The sequence below is a fragment of the Ananas comosus genome, linkage group 15 (genome assembly GCF_001540865.1).
Source record: "Ananas comosus cultivar F153 linkage group 15, ASM154086v1, whole genome shotgun sequence".
Classification (NCBI taxonomy): domain Eukaryota; kingdom Viridiplantae; phylum Streptophyta; class Magnoliopsida; order Poales; family Bromeliaceae; genus Ananas; species Ananas comosus.
This window is the reverse complement of record NC_033635.1, coordinates 6887624-6904096: the sequence shown is the minus strand read 5'-3', so window position 1 is coordinate 6904096 and position 16473 is coordinate 6887624. Positions and strand designations below refer to the sequence as shown.

At 40.1% G+C, this 16473-nt stretch overlaps 1 protein-coding gene across 6 annotated transcripts in view; it reads left to right on the top strand.

Annotated features, from left to right (window-relative positions):
- Positions 1-3177, top strand: part of LOC109721232 (phosphatidylinositol 4-phosphate 5-kinase 1-like) — an 89289-nt gene extending 86112 nt beyond the window's left edge. For 4 of the 6 annotated variants that reach the window (XM_020248708.1, XM_020248707.1, XM_020248710.1 and 1 more), the window contains exon 12: positions 2569-3177. In XM_020248708.1, coding sequence (XP_020104297.1) covers positions 2569-2857 — 289 coding nt within the window. In that variant the 3' untranslated portion in view covers positions 2858-3177. The remainder of the gene's footprint in view (positions 1-2568) is intronic. The other 2 variants (XR_002219176.1, XM_020248711.1) reach the window with 2 other exon arrangements.

The following is a 16473-nucleotide window of genomic DNA, read 5'->3' as shown; positions in this document are numbered from 1 at the left end:
TTTCCTTCCTTGGAGCTTGAACGCTGTCTCCCGTAAGAGTTTATCTTTCCCATACTACTTTTCTCTACTTTCATTATTCTCACTACCATTCGTTCCCTTCTAGAACCATTGCCGTCTTAGGATTTTGTTTTCAAATAAACCCTAAAAAATTTATAATTTGCCAAAGTTTTTGTACCCTATCTAAATTTTTATTTAGCCAAATAACTTTATTTCGTCCAACTCAGGGCTAGGGTGAAAGAACAATTAGGAAAAGGTAAATCGTTCACCGTCTTTAATAAAATTTAAAAGACGGTAAATCATTTACCATCTTCTATTTTCTATATACAATCCTAATAACTACATAAAAATTTTAATAAAGCACATACAATCTTAACGGCTCGAAAAATCCTAACGATATACCCATACTATCAAGACCTGCTTCCCAAGGGATCACCCATCACTTAGCCCGCGGCTCGATTAACTGGATACTACACTAGACCTAATAACTTGTTGGGCCTAGTCCACTAGCCCAAAATGCTATAGTCCAATTAATTTGTTTAGCCTATTCAGGCGTATATACCTTTACAGCTAGCCATAACTAATCGATGTGGGACTATTCTCAAGTCTTGGGATGTCACACATACAATCCTAATAATTAAATAGAAATTTTAGTAATCTACTTATTATCCTAAAACCTCACAAAAATCCTAACAACAGATACAAAAAAAATTATAAACAACGATAACAATCTGAAAACAGAGAATAATTCATCGCTTTCTAAAGACGGTAAATGATTCACCGCCTTTCTCTCTCTCTCTCTTTTTTTTCAATATGGCATTAAATTAGCAAGAAGAGGGTTAGTTGGCAAAATAAAATTTTGGTGAAGGATTATTTTTGAAAAAAGTCCGTCTTGCTTCATATGAATCTTTTCATATGTTCTATTTATTTTTTAAAAAAAAAATTATGATCTGGCCATCTTCTTGACATCTCTCTTCAAACATGGGAGATGCCCTTCATTTCCTTCAAAAGGGAAGGCTTTGAGTTTGGTATGATGAACTGTTCAGATACCGTTCTGTTATTTTCTCCAAAATTGGTAAACAACGGCAGGGTGAACTTATGTACATACGATATCCTCTTCGGAGTTCCTAGTCTGATACAACTACTTCAAACAAATAACAAGTGTTTTTTTTTAAAAAAAATTTTAAGGGCCAATGTAGGGAATATCATGTCACAATGGTTGACTGACTAAGTTTATATGGTTCGATCAATCAGTAAACACTCAACCCTAGATCCAAAACTACGACACAAAAATAAAGCTGCAACAATTTCATCCTGGGATTCTATAGATACTACCCTGTACCTATCATGACTCATGCTCTATAACCAGACTCTCACGAACTCTGCAAATAAAGCTACACTAGTGAAGTTACCCGCGCATTGCGGCGGGCTGATACTATAGAAGACAGAAGATTCACAAAGTAAAAAAATTAAATTTTTTTTGAATTGCCATAAAACATTAATAAATAAAGATAATATATATTAACATATATATAAATAGAAGGAGCAATAATGTAACAAAACTTACAATTTCAGTAAATAATAAATTATAAAAAATAGCAATGATAGAAGCAGCAATAAAATTATTACTCCATACGCATCTTGATCGCACTGTCGACATCGGAAAGACGAATCTCCATCTCTACATCACCTTTGCCGCCATGTCGACATCGAGCTCCTTTTTCGTCACAATCACGTTGACCCTTACAGATCTCTCCAGATCTACCACTTCTTTCCCCACATTGACTCCAAATCTATCTCTGCTTTCCCCCGCGATGCCGCGCCGCAATCGGCAGAACCCTAATTTCACTCCACATACAATTTGAAAACAGGAAGAGAAAAAAATTAAAAATATTATAAAGTATGAACCTTTCTTATGCGCCAAAAAAAATGAGAAAAAAGAGTACGCAGAAATCTTATTTTACTTATTTTTTCTCATGAAAGCAATTTGTTTATATGAATGAAATTGGACCGTGTGAGGTGGGAAGACGAAGCATTGTGTAGAAATTGGGTGAGAAGACGAAGCATCAAAAAGTTAGAAGAGAGGAGAATGTAAGGATGAAAGAGGGACTACCACGTGACAAACTTTATGGGAAATAATGTATAGGTATAGGTATAGATTATCATCTTTTCATTACGTGACAAACTTTATGGGAAATAATGTATAGGTATAGGTATAGATTATCATCTTTTCATTACGTGACAAACTTTATGGGAAATAATGTATAGGTATAGGTATAGATTATCATCTTTTCATTACCAAACTATAATGCTGATCTGTTCTTGTTTGTTTTGGACCTCTTTTAGATCATGTGTTAAAAAGTAGCAACGACCTTTTAATGTCAATTGGAATGTAGAAAAATATCAATTGAAAGAAACGGTTGTGTTTTCTTCATGGAACGTGCATTACTCTAACAAGACACTATATGTAGTCATCAGTTCAGAGACAGATGCAGAATCCACATCAGTCAAAAGCAACAATAAGATTCTTATCATCGTTTGTTTCCTTGGTGCGTTTTGCTCTATCGACAGGCTGCAAGTGCAACTTGGAGTGAACATGCCAGCTCAAGCTGATCGGAAAATTCTTCATGATGAAGTACATTTGGATTCAGAAGAAGAGACGGACCCATTCGAGGTCTATGATGTCGTTCTCTATCTGGGTATCATAGACATCCTTCAGGAGTACAACATGACTAAGAAGATCGAGCATGCCTGCAAATCGCTCAAATTTGATCCCCTAACGATATCTGCTGTTGATCCACATTTGTACTCGACTCGTTTTATTAAATTCTTGGAGAAAGTTTTTCCTGAACAACCCTGAGGTCTTAAGAGAGCTAAATGCATTAGTTGAAAAAATGTCGGTTGAGCAACATTCATTACTTTTAGTGCTCTAAAAGGCATGAAAAAAGGGTTCTGGCATGTTGGTTTGTTTTTTCCCCCCTCCCCTAGACTATATGGACTTCAGGTTTTTTTTTTTTTTTTTTTTTTTTTTTTTAATGTTGGTTGGTTTATTTTCGCACCAATTTGATGGCATGGGTGTTATCTGGTGATGTATTACTAGTTGTATATGTTGTGTTGTCATTGATGATACTATAGTATGTATGCCCTCGTTAACAAGCCAAAAAATAATTTAGATAATTATCGCCATCCATTTTATTTTACTTTATCTTTTGAGAAATTGCAACAAATGAGAGCATGCAGCTGAAAGTTATTTGTTTCAGGTAAACACGTTATTCTTACCTCAACTCGTTAACTTGGATATAAGTACTTCTCCACTCCTTGGGGTACTGTAATTGCTCCCAGATCCTGTCGCCTCTCTTTCTCTCTCCAACGCAGGCCCCGGCTCTGCTCAAGGTCTGATGGGTTCCTTTCAGCCTATATGTTTTCTAGGAAGTTGCCTCACGCAGGGAGTTACTCCATTATTTCCCATGTATACTACTGTTACTATGTTGCTAGAGCTATTTTACTGATGCTTGTAAAACTATTTTTGGTATTATTTATGCTCAGGCATGACAACTCCCCCATCTTCAAAAGTTCCTTGTCTTCAAGGATCAAATTTCGAAAATCGTGATTTTAAAGGAACCAATAACCCTCCCAGCTTGCTGCATCTTCTCCCAAGTTCTCCCATTTCACCAGGACTTGGCTTGTGGCTTGTGGTTTGGTTTCCCTTTGTTACCATGCGTCTGTCCAGTATCTTCTCTAGTCATGCGAGTAGTTGGCCTCATCTCCTACCAGGGGCACAGTCGGTGTGGTCAGGGATCCGATTGGCGGACTACTTTTTAATTGTGATAAGTGGAACACTGGATGGATCCGTGACCCTTCTGGTAGTTGAACAGGTAGGCTACTTTGCTGATCATCTCCATGATTTTGAATGGCTCAAAGTAGCGCGTCGTAAGCTTAAGATTGTGCCGCACCGCGACACTAGTTTGTTGGTAAGGTTGCAGTTTCAGGTATACAGACTCTCCCAACTAACACCCCTTATCGATTCTGCACTTATCGGCATTTGTTTCATGCGATTCTGGGCTTGCAATAACTTTTCCCTCAATGTCTTTTGTTAGAAGTATGCTCTAGAAGCCAACTAGGCCGACACATGTATTCTTTCTAGGATATAAATTTGTATTTGACTTTAAAACATTATGAATAAATTTGGATTTTTATTTTCATTCATGTTTTGTATGTGTTCATGAATCGTCCAAAAAATTAATAAGATGATGACATATATTTTCAAGAGTTGAGAATTTGAGACATTTGTCATTGGTTGTTAATTCCTAAATGCTCTCGATCGATGGATCATCACGGGGACGGTGATTGATCTAGTGATATTGGTACATAGGTCGCTTCCCTTTTGGGTAGACGAGTCTCGAGTCAACAATGTGGGGATAGTGAAGCGAATATATAACATACTGAACTTCTGCAATTTCGACTTTAACCAAATCCGCAAAACATAATAGAGAAATAATTTAAAGAAAATACTCAAAAATGAGATTTGAGGGTTTTGGGATTATTAGAAGTGAACAAGAGACTCAAGAACCAAAAATGAGAATTTTTTAAAATAGCATTTTTAAGTTTAAAACTTTCGAGGTCCGGAACCTGCACCCACGATCCGGACTCTGAGACTGCACCACCAAAAAATAGCCTACGAGGTCCGTACCCTACAATCAAGATTCGGACCCTGCGCACGAAAATTGCCCAGTTCAAGGGGTTTTTGGCAATTGTAGCTTCTCCTCTTTTATAAAGTGAGCCTCCCAACCCTCCTCTCTCATTTCCTCCTTCACACACAGGAGAAGAACAGGAAAAATTCTTCTCACAAGCTCTCCTCTTTCCTCTCTTGATCTCTCCCAAACTTGGGTTTTGGCGAAGGGCGAACTCGGGAACGCGTTGGGAGCGGTGGTTCAAGCCCTCGAGCGCTTGGTGACTCTCCGTGCTTCCGACTCGAGATTCGCATTTGGTTAAAAGTTTGGGATTTTTGTTAAATCCTTTATGAATGGTATTCTAGAGATTCCTAAACTATTCTAAGCATGTTTCTCCATAGTTTTAGGGTATTCGGAGAAATGAGAAAAACTAGGGTTTGAAATTGGGGGTTTTGGAGTTTATGGCATGTAAACTATGAATCCTAGGTGTGGACAACTAGGATAACAAATAGCATAAGTGGCATTGAACCTAGTGTCATTGAACATAGTTTGAACATTGAACCTAGAATAAAGTAAATCTAGATGGGAATGACAACGTAGTGTGGTTGAATCTAGGTTATGAGATGTAGTGGTATGGAACCTAATGTGGTTAAACCTAAATTGTGGATTATAGTGGTAAAGTGGCCACTAGGATATGCATGAGTCGAACTTAGAGAGGTCGACATTGTAGGCAATATGATTAACCCTTGAGAGTTGAAAAGTGGATTCCGCAATCCCTAGGATTGGTAGCTGCGAGTACATGTGGTTCTCCTCGCTCGGCAGCAGATGATACTTGCGGATGAGCGCAAGTGAATCATAACTACGGGTATGTGTGGTTCTCCTCGCCCGGCAGTGATTCAACGGGTATGTGCGGTTCTCCTCGCCCGGTATGACATTTGTGGACACAGGTATGTGTGGTTTTCCTCACCCGGTGTGCGACTTATGGTCAAGGGTTCGACGGTATTTCCTTACCCGATGAATGACCTATAGTCGAGTGGATTTAAGACTGATGTGCATGTGAGACGTCCTTCACCTCGAGCCTGGCTATGCGTGGTATTCCGCGGATGATTTACTCAAGACTGAGTCGGGTGGCATAGTTGGCTAAGATAAAAGTAATTTTAGGAGAGAATGGCAAATGATAGAGAGTATAATCAGTTGATCTACTTGCATGGTTGCATGGTTTGCATTGTTGCATTTGTGAGGCAAAAATATGATAGTGGTTAGTTGCATGAAATTATATGATTATACATATATGTCGGACTAACTTGCTCTGTTGCCTCCTTTGGACCTGGTGGGTCAAACTCTTCCCTTGGGTGGCCGTACCCATTGGAAACTATTTATATAGTTCTCACCCCATGTTTTTCAGATCCACACGCGAGCGACGCGGCGGCGCGAGAAAAGGGAGTAGCTCCGTAAATAGCGCCCTACCACTGTGACCAGAGATAGCAGTACCCCGAGTTAGTCTAGCATAGGGGAGTGCAAATGAAAAGAAAAAATCAAATTGTAATAATTTGTAATAATTGGTTGTATTTGGAAGTAAAAAGAAATGTAAAATGTAAATTGGACGTAAATGAGCTGAATGCTTGTAATAGCTTAGTACTTTATATTTTCGGTACCTTTCTTATTCATTCAATATGGGAAATTTGTTCCTGTTTGGAATCTCTTGACTTGTACTGTTGCGACGCCTTGGACGTACAGGGAAAACTCTGACCGTTCAGCGGTCTGTCGGCGCGCTTAAATCCGACTAAAGAGACGGGTCTCGGGGCGTGACAGATAAGATGGTATCAGAGTATAAAAATGGTTTAAATGGATCTAGAAGACCTTACGATAGTAAACCATATGGAACTTAGGCTCGCGAGAGACGAGAACTTATGATTTGTAGCGAAAAATGAATCGATTGGATCAAGTTTAGTACACCTCTAAAAAGGATATTAGAGGTAGATTTAAGGTGTGGTTTATTCTCAACCAAGTATGTTCATGTTGAACGCGCACAACATGAAACCGAGTGATGACAATAGGCTTTCTTGTATGACTTTCACCTTATTTGAGTTTGGATTTATGTTAATCGTTGTGTACTTGATCTAGAGGGTCGAGAATTGACCGAGTTGTCATGTTTCAGGAAACGATTACACCGCGTAGACGATCTTCAACCAGATCGGCGCAGGATGGGATAAGTGATGTGCCTGAGCAATCCGAGGCGAGCGGAGACTTCGAACTTCACGATCAGTTGGCCACACTCGTGAGAATAGTTAGGCAACAAGATGATGTGGTGCAGCATGAGCAGGAAGCTGCCATGCGCAAGGAGGAGTGGATCAAGAGACTCCAAAATACGGTGGATCAGCTGGTAACTATACCAGTTGCGGCCCGTCGTGTACGACCGGGAGTTGCAGCGGAGACTTTTCCGTCGGGGTTGGGCAATCCGACTCCTGATAGTACAGAGGTGGAGGCGGAGAGGGAGCGAGCTTTGGCGGCCCTCATGACCTTCAAGGAATTTGATCCGGCTACCTTTAATGGAGAGAATGTAGATCCGTGGATCGTGGAGATGTGGATCGACTCCATGAAAACTCTCTTTGAGGATCTGTACACTTTGAAGCGGGACAAGGTGCACCTAGCCGTGCATTATTTGAAATAGTCGGTAAAGGTGTGGTGGAAAGGCGTTAGGCGAAACCGATCGCGTAGTCTTTCTCCTTTGACTTGGGAAGAGTTTCAGTGATTGATATTTTCTGCTCATCTTTCCAACAGTAAAAAAAGAAAGTTTCAAGATAGGTTCAGGAAGCTGTAGCAAGAAGACCACTCGGTGAGGGAATACGAGCGGGAATATACGGCGAACGGTGCGAACGGCAAATGGTACGTGCGAGGTATATACTGATCATAAGAGTTTAAAGTATCTGTTTACTCAGAAGAAATTAAACTTGAGACAACGCAGATAGTTGGAGTTGCTCAAGAATTATGATTTGACAATCCTTTATCACGCGAAAAAAACAAATGTTGTAGCAGATACTTTAAATCGTAAGTCGACTGAAAATTTGGCGATGCTTATAACCTCGCAACCACCATTAGTAAAGGAAATGAGACAGTTGGATTTAGAAATTATAACTCCTGACACGCCCTGGCGGCTAATGTCATTAATAGTGCATCCTATCTTGATGGATAAAATTAAAGAAAAACAAGCTCAGAATGAATCATTGCAAAGCATTTGATTGAAAATCACCGCCGATTATGTTGGTGACTTTCAAGTGGATGATCAGGGATTGTTCAAATTTCGCAACAGACTTTGTGTACCGGCAGAATCAAGTATTAGAGAGGAAATCCTAACATAAGCTCATCGGGCACCATATGCTTTACATCCTGAAAGTATAAAGATGTATAAGAATTTGAAATTGACTTATTGGTGCCTGGGATGAAAAAGGAGGTTGCAGAGTTTGTAGCACGATGTTTGACATGCCAGCAGGTAAAAGCTGAACATCGACTTCCAGCAAGAAAGCTTCAAATTTTGCCTATACCAATATGGAAGTGGGAAAGGATTACTATAGATTTTATTGTGGATTTGCCTCGCCACAGGCTGGTCACGACGCGATTTGGGTAATTATGGATAGATTGACAAAATCTGCCCACTTCATTCCAATTCATACTGTTTGGTCAGAAGAGAGGCTCGCACAAGTATACCTTAATAAAATTGTGCGACTACATGGAGTACCTGCTTTTATTGTATCAGATCGGGATCCCCAATTCATATCACATTTTTAGAGGAGCTTACACGATGGTTTAGGCACTTGATTAGATTTTAGTACTGCTTTAAACCCCCAGAGTGATGTGCAGTCCGAACGTACTATCGAGACTGTTGAGAATATGCTACCAGCATGTGTTATTGATTTTCAGGGTGAATGGCCACAGTATTTACCTATGGCAGAATTTACTTATAACAACAATTATTAAGCAAGTATTAAAATGGCACCGTTTGAAGCTCTTTATGATAGAAAGTGTAGATCACCACTTCATTGGAGTGAAGTAGGTGAGAGACTAGTTTTGGGTCCGGATGTGTTGCAGGAAGCTGAATCTAAAGTTCAACTTGCACGAGAACGTCTGGTGACAGCACAAAGTCGACAAAAGAGTTATACTGATAAGCGCCGACGACAGTTGGAATTTCAAGTTGGAGACCATATATTTTTAAAAGTCTCGCCAACAAAGGGAGTTAAAAGATTTGGTATTCAAGAAAAATTAAGTTCTCAATTTATTGGACCCTATGAAGTATTGGAGTAGATATGCCCGCTAGCGTATCGGCTTCCTTTGCCGCCGAACCTATTAGGGGTGCATAATGTATTCCATGTGTCCGCACTTCAGAAATATATTTTTGATCCGAGCCACATTTTGGTTATTACCCCAGTGGAATTATAAGAAGAATTGAGTTTTGAAGAGTAACCAGTGAAAATTTTAGCTCGTGAGGTGAAAAAGTTGCGAAATCGCGACATACCCTATGTGAAAGTGCTTTGGAGCAATCACGACAAACGCGAAGCCACTTGGGAGCTGAAAAATGCAATGCAAGAGCACTATCCCCATCTCTTTCAGTTGGAAACTTACAGTATTTGTTTTCTTCGTTTCGCGAAAGAAACTCTTTTTTAGGACGGGTGAGTGTAGTACACTGAACTTTAACAAATTGCGAAGTTCTAGTGTTAGAATAGTAATTGAAACTATTCTAAATCTTGTGAGGGATTGTCGAGAGGTTTTCGACATGTCACCTGAATGATTAAGTGGCCAGAGAAGTGAAATAGCATTGAAAATGCGAAATGCTGATTTTTGTATTGAGTACCGGTACCTCATAGCTTGAGTACCGGTACCCAATGCAGCAGCTGCGTAGATAAGGAGTTTTTGGTAATTTCACCCTAATGGTTATCCATTTAACCCCCCAGCTCGATTTCCACAGCTGCTTAGACCATGTTTGAGCTGGAGAAGCAGGGTAAGAGCTTTCCTCTCTCTCTCTCTAGGATTTTTTCATTTTAAAGTGGAAAACTAGTGATTTGAGTTTGTTTTCTTCTCCTTTTGTTGTTAGCTGGTTTGGAGGGTTTGGAGCTGCTATAGAAAGGTGGAAAGAGGAGTTTTGGTGGTATTTCTCTGTTCTAACTCAGCAAGTAACTGAGTTGAAGTCTCGCAAGGTGAGTAACTCAACTAATCACTAGTTTTGAGGTATTAGTAGATGTAGTAGTGGATTTGAACTTGTTCTTTACTTCTTTGCTGCTAGCTGGTTTGGAGAGGCTTGTAGCAGCTGTAGAAGAAGTATTTTGGCTATGGTTCTTCGATCCTAACTATGTAGGAATTGAGTTGGAGCTTTGGAAGGTGAGCTAGCCACTATTTTCACTAGTTTTGATGTTGTAGTAGATGTTTTGGTGAAGTTCTTTGTGTTACCTCACAGCAGGTTTGTTTGAACCACTTTGGCTGAGTTTTAGTGACTCTTGTAGGTTGGTTTTGATATGCTCCAGCCTGAATTGACGTGGAGATTAAGTTTGAATTCTATATTAGATAAGATTCTACCTAAGTGGAGGAATTATGTGAAGTTCTTATGTGATGCTTGGTTAAAGCTTCTAACTTAATTAGTATGATTGTTAGGGTGCTTGGAGGCTAAAGAATACCTTCGCTCGCGAGATCGACAAGAGTCGACGTGTATTTGGTGGGTTTGACCTCACCGAAATAGATGAATTCCCCCTATATTCTTATTCTTGACATATAAAATTATATACATGTTTAGATTGTGTATATGGTTATTAGCGACGGTATAAATAAGTTGTTGGCTGTGATAAAGACATTTACCTCATATGCCAAAGTTATACTCTATATAGTAGAGAGGTAAAGATGTTAAACTTCTTGCATAATAACTAGTATACTTGTGTAGACAAGTCGTAAGTGAATATGCTATACTTAGACTAGCAAGAATGGCATGTTGTTTTTATAACCTAATGGTTGTTGTATATGCATTGAACATATGAAACATGTACTATAGAATGGTTAGAATACTTGAGTAGACAAGTTAAACTTGGCATTTAATTGATAAACTAGCATGAATTTCATGTTACTAGCTATGATCTAGTTGATAACTAGCACCTGATATTGTACTTAGATCCCGACCTATAGGTCGGTAGGGGACATATTATGTTTGAGACATGACGATTGAGAGTCTTGTACTGTGAATCATACTTGCTTGCCATTGTGCTCATTCGCACATGCTTATGAAGGTCGTTCCCCACAAGCCGGCACTCCGGAGTTAGTCTAAGCGACATTGTGCTCGCCCGTGCGGGATTGAGTGTCGAAGTGAATTGCCATGGGGAGTGTATATTACCACGGGGCCATTAGGCGCGGCGCAAGCGCGACTATCTTGTGTAGATACTTATGAATTGAACAAAGATGCTAAATTGTATTGATATAACGGTTACTACTAGATAGTGTGCATTTATGAGATGATATAGCATGCTTACTTGTGTAGAGTAGTTATTTTACCTGTTGCATTATAGTTGTTGCATTAGAAATATAATAGTTCTACTACTCATTAGTTGCTTATTATCATTGTTATTCCTATCATGTTGTAGCTGTACATGCTTTCTTTCTATTCATCATGAAACTAGTGGTGTAATTTGCTGAGGTTTGCGGCTTACCCAATGGGAACTATTGTCTAATAGTTCTCACGCCCTATTTGTTGTTGTTGTTGTTTTATTTACAGAGCCATCCACTGCGGGAGAGGTTAGGGATCAAGGTGTCACGTCCCGAGACCGCTACCAATTTGGTCCGGTACAGGCACATCGAACGAAGGCCGAACGGACAGCACCTCCCCTGTCCGCCCAAGGCTCAACAAGGAGATCACGTACAAGAATTTGCCCAAGAACAATTCAAGCACATACATGATCCATGCAACAACAAGAGAAGCACCACAAGTGCTATACAATAAGAGCAAGTGACACAAGTATACATACAAGTGCAAAAAGAGAGAATTCTAAACTATTACATCACATTCACTTCATTTATACGATTACATTTATATCTTCCAAAACATAAATACAAGTACATCCACAACTCTCCAAAAGCCTCTCACAACCTATACAACATCTACTCTCATATACATAGGATGCTACTAATGCAATAGGAAAGCTCTACTACTAGGGCGTTACGCCCTTACCGCAATTCTCGCCCAGAGCGCTCGTACTCGGCCCTACAACACAGTGGGGTAGGAACTATCGTCCATAATTTTCAGTAGGTTCGGCCGCCTACTCCGCCGGTCTCCCCACTAGATCCAAGTGGGCATAAGCAGATAGATAGATAGATAGATAGATAGATATGAAATCGGTAAAGACATAGTAAGAAACTACGCTACCATGCCCAATCAAGTATAATGGATGCATGCACTACATAGTAAGTAATCCACTAACATGCTACTATGTCCAAAAGTGATGCCATTCTCTTTTTTATTCAATCTTTTGACTAGCCCGAAGGTTCGCCCTCAACTTACATCTCAAATCTCATAAGTGAGGAGTCCCTAACCCTTCACTCACCCGAGACCGCCTGAGGACAGCTAACTACTGCCCGGACAGCTAACTACTGCCCCCTCGTGTGACTAACTCCGGAGTGCACGGCTTATGTGGACCACCATAAGCATAAAACAGGCTATGTGAGTATGATCCAATCCTCGTCAACTGAGAATACTCTGTCAATTAGGATTAACATCCACACGGGAATCCAACTATCCCCTATGTTCAACATCATAGTGTCTCATGCAATATCTCACAACTAGGAAATCCACCTATCCCTCGGTTCACAAGTGTTTTCTACACTAAGTTTTCATACCACTCATCATGTTATTTACACTATTATATGCCACTCGTTATGTCATTACACAACCATCAAGTTCATCTCTCGTCTTGGCACTATAAGATTTCAACATCAAGACCCAATCCTTATCTATCCACTATATCATGTGTTCCACTCATACTATGATATCAACTAGAAAAGCATAAGGAAATGGAAATGCAACACAATCCTACAATGCATATATGTAAGAGATGTAAGATCAAAATGCACTAAGACATAAAGAGGAATCCGGTTGCTTCGGGATGACACCCCCCACCTCTTGGTGATGTCACAACTCTAGGAATGTGATTCAGCGAACTTTACGACGTCGTCTCGGCCTTTCAAGTGGAAACGAAGCTCGGACGGTCTTCTTAACCAAGAACTCTGCACAGGCTCGACGGATCGCCGAACCATCTTCGCCAACGCGTTTAAACACCTAGCAATTAGGTTTACACATGCTCCAATTAGATCAAACCCTACCACAAGGCAAAACCCTATTTTGAAGCCCTAGGTTTGGAACTATTACAAAATACTCCAACAAAACGCTGGATTCTTGCATTAATCATCTATTAGGCATGTTAGAGTACCATCTAACCCATTTCTAGAACAGATAAGGCTAACCCTAGAGAACTACCGTGGTTGAGCTTAGAAGCTTACCTCTCTAATCTTGCTCCTAGCCAAGGAGGAAGAAGAAGAAGAAGAAGAAGAAGAAAACCCTTATCTTGATCTTGATCTCCACCAACTTTTCCTCATTCTTTACCTTCTAGAGAGAGAGAAAGAGAGTTTAGAATGAGAGGGAGTTAGGTTTAGGACTAGGTGTGAAGAAAGTGAGAGAGAAGAGAAAGGTCACCCTCCACTTAACCCCACACATACCCAAATGTTAGAAACCCCTTCAACTTTGCAAGTTATGCAATGCCCTTTCAGGGCATTTTTCGGCTACTGGGACTGGTCTGTCCCTAGAGGGACCGGTCCCCGAGAGCAACTTCTACGGGCAGAGCTTTTCTGCCGATTCTACAAGTACGAGGACCGGTCCCCTCCCCCTGAGGGACCGGACCCTGAGAGCAAAAGTTGTGCGCAGCAATTTTCTATCACACACTAAGCTTACGGGAACCAGTCCCTCCCACCAGGAACCGGTACCCGAGAGCAAATTCTGCAATTATGCAAAATGGCTCCAACTTGCTCTCCTAGACCCTCTACAATGTACTTTTCGCATTTCCGACTTCTTCGGTCTTTCCGAAGCATACCCAACCGACAATCAATCGATTCTAAACGAAGTTCAACTCTCGCATTTCGAGAATTCACTTCCTTACACGCGGCAAGGGAATCGCATCTAGCTAGGCATAGTTTGGAGTCCCACTAGGTGATCATCTCGCTGTTTTGGTTGTGTGGACGAGTGTGATGTTCTACCCGTGTACAGAGACTACCACATGTATATATTTAGCTATTTTGGTGTCCGTGTGATGTATATGTGTTGTTGGAGAGTTGTACTTTACAGTTTTATACTCTTACTTTTAGTACTTCTAATACATTTTGTACATTTTATGCTCTGATACCATGTTAGATACTTCTGTTGATTGTTATTTTTGTAGTATGGTTTTAATAGACGCCTTATATACTTTAGGTATATGGGTCTTATGCCTTAGGTCCCATTCCCCTCATATGAGAACACAAGAGTGGAAACTCTCTCTCCAGGAGCTCACACTCTTTTCTCTCTTTCTCTCTTCCTCTCTCTAGGGTTTGCTCAAAGGGTGGAGTTTAGAGGAGAAGAAGACTTATTGGGAGTGAGGCTTGGCTCTTGTGCAAGGAGTTGAGGAGGAAGCTTGAACTTGAGGTGAGTACATGTGAATATGAGTTAGGGTTTGGCTAAATCTCTTCTAGTTGTGGTTTCTAGAAGATGATATGTTAGGTTAAACTAAAAATCTTCAGAAAATTGGGTACTCGTGGATTATGGAAACCCTGTTAGAAAATTGCGTACGGTAAAACGCAGCGGAAAAAAAAAATCAAACAAATTTGATTTTGAAAAACTCTCGAGATCTAATCTCAAAAACCACGCAATTAGGATCCCTCATGTTCTTTAAGATTAAAGGAGAAAAGTAAGATCGAATCATTACCTTTTTCGCGGATAAATCCTTGCCTCGATTTGATGATCGTGGAATCGGGTTCTCTTGAANGGAATTAATCACCAATGACACATGTCTCAAATTCTCAACACTTGAAAATATATGTCATCATCTTATTAATTCCTTGGACGATTCATGGACACATACACAACATGAATGGAAATAAAAACCCAAAGTTATTCATAATATTTTAAAATCAAATACAAAATTATGTCCTAGAAAGAATACATGTGTCGGCCTGGTTGGCTTATAGAGCATACATCTAACAAACCCTAGGGTCAAAAATGAAATTTTGTTAAGTTTGAGATCTAACTTGGGTTTGATCTCTCGTAGCCCTAATTGGAGTATAAACCGACGCGTTGGGAGACTCGGATTGGAATTCCGATAAGTCTACGTCAAGATATTGAGGAAAAATTTTGTTTCGGTTTCGTTTGTCGTGGGTCGGGGGAAAGCGGCAATCATAAATTGGAAAACTCGAATTTTAGCACCCTAGCATCCTTACGAGGTGGGTGGTGCTATCGGAAATAGTTGGATTTCTCTTTATGTGTAAGTCACCATTTGAGCATATATGTGTATATGTAGAATTCATGCATTATAGGGTTGAATGGTAATATATTAGTACTTCTTGCATACTTTTAGTATAAAGATGCATATGAGTTGGTAATGGAACATTGGACACTTGTGAATCCTATAGATATATGAATTGAGACATAAACCTAGCCAAGCTAGAAAACATAGTTACATTGTGACAAATGATTGAAATAGCACCTTATGGCATTGAATGCTAGTAAATGAAACACCTTGTGTGTTGTGGCATTAGTGGATATGGTATCCTCATGATTGTGGATTGGATCATACTCACCTATAGTTTTATGTTTAAGGGCGGTCGCTCCCTTCGAGCGATGAGCTCCGACGTGGTCATCACTGGGTCATAGTGAGTATCTCCCTAGAAGACGGTCCCGTCGGGTCATAGCGAGTATCTCCCTGATTGTAGAAATTTGGTTGGTGAGTTTTGGGGCTAAACCTATGGGTTTGCCAAGAGGATTGGATATCGATAATGGCAATTGGTATGCATCATGAGCATTATATATATATGGGTTTATTATTCTTGTTCGGGCATAGTAACTGCATTTGATTAAAAATGGCTATCTATCTATATGTTCTCTTTACTTATGTCTAGTTAGACCTAATGGAAAAGTCGGCGGGCTCGGCGGACGAACCCACTGAAAACTTCTTATAGTTCTCACCCCATCATTTTTCAGATCCGGACCGAGCGAGCCGGTTGAGGATCGCGGCAAGGGCATAGCGCCCTAGGTAGTAGACACCCGTGCATTAATGGTACCCTTGTTTAATCTTTTGGGTTATGATGTAAAGTGTAATGGGATGAAAAATGTATAAATGATGTAAATGGCACATATTTTTGAAAAAATAGATGTAAATTATAGTATACTTGTATTTGGTTAAATGTAATCAAGATACATATGTGGATGTGATAATAGTAGTAGTACTTTCACTTGTTGGTTGTTGCTTTCTCTCGTGCAAGTCATGTCTATCTGAATTTTCGCTTGCGTAAATTGTTATACGTATTGATATTTGTGTAGAGCCTTGGGCGGATAGGGGAGGTGCTGTCCATTCGACGTCTGTGGACGTACCCGAACCGACCAAATTGGCGGTCGCGGGGCGTGACAGATAAGATAGTATCAGAGCCTAGAAAAAGTGAAAGTTTAGGATGGACCTAGAAAACCTTAGGATGAAAACCTTAAGGATGTAAGGACATGAGCGACATGGAATAAGTTATAGCAAAAGCTATGCGGATTGGG